Raw genomic sequence first — 5,324 nt, 5'->3', positions numbered from 1 at the left:
GCTCACCCTGCCCCTGGATGATCTGGTCACTACAGAGGATGACGGACAGTTGTCCCCCAGCCCAAGGAGGCTGCCCAGAGATCAGACAGACATGGGGTTCAGGTACTGGTATTGGGGTCAGCACTCTCTCCCCTAATACCCCAGAGAGCCATGGGGAGACTGGGTACAGGCCTGGGTGTGAGGGCTTGAATTCAAATGCTCCCTAGTCCCAGCTGGTCTCTGCTCCACTGCACCTGCACAGGAAGACCAAGGAGGGAAGGAGGGAGATTTGCATGAGGAGCCCCTGGTGGAGGATAAGAGAGGCCCAGGGAACACACCCAGCTGTGGGCACAGAGGCACAACCCAAGGAGCCACCACCATGGCCTGGACCCCGCTCCTGCTCCCCCTCCTCACCCTCTGCACAGGTGCTTCCTCAGAGGCCCTGCCTGCAGACTCAGCACCCACGGGGACCCTCAGCTGGACCTGCCCCAAACCCCGAGCTCAGTCCAGGCACAGCCCTGAGGCCGAACCTCCTAGAAACTGGTAGTGATCCTCAGCCTCCTCCCTTCTCCTCTCTTACAGGCTCTGTGGCCTCCTACGAGCTGACCCAGTCGTCTCCCTTGTCAGTGGCCTTGGGAGAGACGGCCACGATCACCTGCACTGGAGATTTACTGGATAAAAAGTACACTCATTGGTACCAGCAGAAGCCAGGCCAGGCCCCTGTGCTGGTCATTTATGAGGACAGCGATCGGCCCTCGGGGATCCCTGACCGATTCACTGGCTCCAGCTCAGGGAAGACAGCCACCCTGACCATCAGTGGGGCCCAGGCCCAGGACGAGGCCGACTATTACTGTCAATCAAGGGACAGCAGTGATAGTGCTCACAGTGACACAGGCCAACGGGGAAGTAAGACAAAACCCCCCTCCCCATCTGTGTCACATTCTCCTCCAGCCCAAATAGGAACAGATACAAAGCAATTCACNCCATGGTAATAGACCCTCATTATCTCTGTAATGGTGACTGGGCCTCTCATCCTTCACCTGTCCTGAACTTGTCCCCAGAACTGCCCAGCTCAGCCAAGCTCAGGAAGTCCCAGCATATCCTGGCAGCCTGGACTCTGAACAGAGCAAACCTGTGCAGGGGACTCTGAGGATCCACCTGCATCCCCTCCCCAAGGCTGACCCTGCCTCAGTCTCCTTCTGGGTCCCAGCAGCTCACAGCAGTGCCCTCACGGGAAAGTGCTGCTTATGGAGAAGAACAAGTAGGCAAGGTCACGCCCCTCTCAGAGTGTGGCTCAGGGTCGGGGTGACCTTCCAGGACCTTCCAGCTGAGTCCACAATTGTTACCACATTGCATAGCCTCACTCTCATCTTTACTCCAGTAAGATCACCCCACAATCCCTCCTGCATGTGGTTCTCCATCCCCTGTGTGCCTGCACGGACCTGACTGCCAGTTTCCTGAGTCTGATCTCCACATGTAACAGGGTGCAGGCGGGGCCCTCCCCACCAAAGAGGGATTTGTATCGGGGTCCAGAACTCAGGGGCCAGGGAAATATTAAAAATATAGGATGTCCTCACCCCCACGAGTCTGAACTGGGGGATGGGACACAGGGAGCCGGGGCAGTGAGGGTTGTTCTGCACAGCAAGTTTTGCAAGTAACCTCGGGCACGGTCATGTAGCACATCTCTAACTGTGACTGATTTCGTGGATATGTTGAATGGCTGTGGCCTCGCTTTGAGCCAGGGAGATGGGAGTGACTTCAACCCAGATGTAACTGGGAAGCAGCTCCCCTGGTCATAGGGCCTGCACCTGCATGAGAGCTTGGAGGTGACTGGCTCTGTGCCATGGGACCACACTTCCCCGGACAGTCTGTGGCAGCCCAGAGAAGCTGGAAAGATACCCGAATGCTGGCAGGTGTAGCCCATCGTGGGTGGAGTCGGAAATAAACCCAGGCGCAGCAGCCATGAAAAAGTTTGGACCCCGCAGCTTTGAGACTCCAGAAGTTGCCACACAGCTTAGGAAGCTGGAAAGCAAGATGTAGCAGAGATGCAGACCTCTCTCTTAGGGATGTGGGAGTGTAGGGGAGAGAGGTCGTGGGAGGGAAAAGGGAGAAAGGACTCTTGCTGGTGGGCCAGGAGAAGGTGCCACGTGGGTTTGGAATAAGAACTGGAGATCACTGCGGCGACACAGCTGACGGTGCTGGGAACCGAGGGAGGCCGGCCAGCCGAGAACAAATTACTTTAAAGAACCGGAGGCTACCTACCTCGGACCTCTATTTCTTTGTCTGAGATGTGGTACCCTGCCCAGGCAGAGAGGGAAGGAAGCACTGTGGCTTTGTGGGTATTCTAAGGGACTTTGGGATCTCAGTGAAGACGTTAAGTCATTACTCTCAGTCTGTTTTGAGGAAATAATTCCTTTCCTTTTCACCAATCTCTGACATTGAGAACTATAATTCCCTGGTGGTGGGCAAGGTGAACCTAGTACAGGGAGACCCACAGAGAAGGGGGGTCAATTTTATAATAGTACATCATTCCCCAAGGATCTGCTCTGTAACACACACGGCGTGAGAAACCTCCTGAGGCCAACGAGAACCACACAGACACGTGTGACCAGTTGCCAAGCTCACACACATAGTCAGAAGTGACACTTGTCCCACAGTCAGAGAGGACAAGTCCCATTCAGGACACCAGAGGGACCTATTACAAGAGCTAGGACTCGAGAAGGGAAATTAGCCCCTGACTCCTCAGTGTTGTGGTCCCACCTACGGACGTGTGAGCACAACTGATGAAGGATCGCACTGTTTGCATGAACTCGAATGAATCTGCGATAACCTAGAACAGCAGCCAGATACACAGGCAAATACAAGTATTTTTCACCAACAAGGACACACTCACCAAGCGTGGTGTCGCATCAGTATGCCTGATTGGAAGCAAGAAAATATCAGCTGTCATAAGCAACAAAATCAACCAACTGTCCTGGCCATAAAATCTCACAGATTATTGAATAGGTAGCCAAGGATTTTAAGAAAATTTGTACACCATTTGTTCTGGGCTGTAGGAGAATGACTGGACGAGGTAATTGCAGACAAGGAGGACAAAAAGCAGAGCCAAGTCACCACACAGATGTGGAAACCACATTACAATAACCTGTAATGTGACAGACAGCAGGTTCATCTCCACAGAGAAAAGATAGTGACGGATGATGTGGAGGAGAAACTAGAGAGAGGACGTGAGACACAGACACAAAGCCACACTGAAGACACGCACAGAAGCCAGTGTGCTGGAGGGCACGGAGGGAGCCTCCCGGGCACGTGATCAAAGTCACTGAAGCAGAGGCCTTTTGGGGGGGGTAGAAAGAGTATTTGAAGAAATACTGCGCAAAAAGTACCAAATTCAGTGAAAACTGAGATCCTACACATCCAAGAACCTCAGCATAACCCAAGCACAGAAAACACATAGGAAACATCAACACACATCACAACCAAATTCCTAAACCCAGTGTCGACGAGAAAATCACAAAAGCCTTGGAGACACGAGGCCCGTCCACGGAGAGGACGGAGCAGAGGGATCAGGGCAGAGGCTGCCCTGGGAACAACATGGACGGGGGAGGGGGCGGAGAGTCCAGAAAACTAAAAGCAACAACAAGACTAACACAAAAACTGTCCACTTTTAAATCTTAACCCAGTGAAAGTATCTTACAAGAAGGAAGCAAAGAAAGACTTTCTCAGACGTACAAACACGTAGAGAACTGACACTCGCAGACGCTCTGAACCAGAAAGAGCAGAGGACACGCCCGGGACACAGAGACATGGGAATCTGCACAGAGAAATTCATGGTGTCAGGAATCGTTACTACATGGGTAAATATGAAACATTTTGTCATATTAAATTCCATAAAAGATACTAATGCAAAAACACTATAACACTGTATGCTGTGGTTTATAATACATGATAAAGTAAAGCTATGACCATGTTACCTCAAAGGTTTCAGAAGAAGAGGAACCTGTTACGACAAACTCAGGTGTCTCACTCACACCTAGTTCAGGTCCAATGTGATGTTTCCTCACAAGTTTGTAAGTTAAGCGGCAGGAGTGATGTGTTGTCAGAATTCTCTGAATCAGGAGAGAAGGTCCCATGTGACGTCCTGTGCAAACCAGAGGGGAATCAGCAACCCCTGTGCAGTGAGAGTCCTGGTGGGTCCCCTGCTCACTCACCTCAGTCACACAGGACAAGGGTCACAGTGCAGTGGCTCCTCCTTCCCCTGGGTCCCCCTTCAGCTACTCTGACTCCTGGGCCAGGTGTGTGTGCCAGTGTGATGTCAGTCCTGCCCCTCATGCCTTAATATTGCAGATTCATGTCACATTGGGCCGACCTGGTTGGGACCCTAATCACCTTAGTTTCTCACTGTCCTTCCTGCTCAGACAGATCAGACCCTCCCCCCAGGGCACTGACCCTGCTGTCCCCACACTCACTTCCTCCTCCTGCTTCCCCTTCCCACCCTGATGGCACCTCCAGGGTCCCCTCCAGAGAGACCCCTCCAGCCTCTCCCCACAGAGGACCTGCCTGTCCATTCTTGTCTGATCTCAACTCATTATCTGAACAGTACAACAGCTGCACAGTTATTACCCTGTACTTACTTTTATTGATTGCTTAATTGATTGATTATTAAGCTAATTATTTTTCTCATTAGAAAAGATTTTTAATGCAAACATAGACGGGACAGTAAGAGACGTGGGCAGACAGGAGCCCCTTTTCCTCCTGCAGCAACACGTCTGGGGCTCAACGGGGGTCCGCAGACACTCACCACCCTGTGAGGTCCCGAGTCCTTCCTTCTTTCTTCCAGGCCATGCCTGAAATGCAGAGTCAGCTTGTCAAAAGCTGCTAAATAACATGCCAATGCGAGATGTTGACCCTCACTCTAAATGCTCTCAGTTCAGAGCAGATGAGGACGTCACTGGTGTGACAGCGGCTTTCTGGGTGGACAGTGCACTGAGGAAGGGAGGGTGATGGTTGTTGGGCAGAGTTTAATGTTTGTCTGTCCACATCCTGCCTGAAATCCCTGGATTGTTTATGAAAAAATATCTTTAATAAACCTGGATACTGTTTTCTTGGGGGGAAGACAACATGCAGGAAGAAGGTGGCGGTGACTGTGCTGTGTCACCCACACCAGCGTGTCCACTGTGTGCCCCCGTGTGCACACTGGCATCTGGGAGGCAGGACTGGTCCCGTGCACACGTCTCACCCAGGACATAGTGTCTGGCAGACACAGTGGGGCTGAACCACTGTTTGCTGGGTGTCTCCTGTCTCAGTCTTTGGGGCAATTGCCACCAGCACCCTGTATTCAACCT

The 5,324-nt window shown here is 52.2% G+C and overlaps 1 gene segment (V, D, J or C); it reads left to right on the top strand.

The window, feature by feature from the left end:
- Positions 1 to 326: 326 nt before the first annotated feature.
- On the top strand, positions 327 to 885 carry LOC118994618 (immunoglobulin lambda variable 3-25-like; the record flags this gene model as incomplete). The annotated part of the segment is given in 2 exon segments: positions 327 to 404; positions 562 to 885. Coding segments are annotated over 2 exon segments (370 nt in total), but the record flags the coding sequence as incomplete, so codon positions are not given.
- Positions 886 to 5,324: the final 4,439 nt, after the last annotated feature.

Source organism: Sturnira hondurensis, unplaced genomic scaffold, assembly GCF_014824575.4.
Source record: "Sturnira hondurensis isolate 20B ecotype Veracruz unplaced genomic scaffold, ASM1482457v3 Scaffold0009638, whole genome shotgun sequence".
Taxonomy (NCBI): domain Eukaryota; kingdom Metazoa; phylum Chordata; class Mammalia; order Chiroptera; family Phyllostomidae; genus Sturnira; species Sturnira hondurensis.
This window is presented reverse-complemented; position numbering and strand designations above follow the sequence as displayed.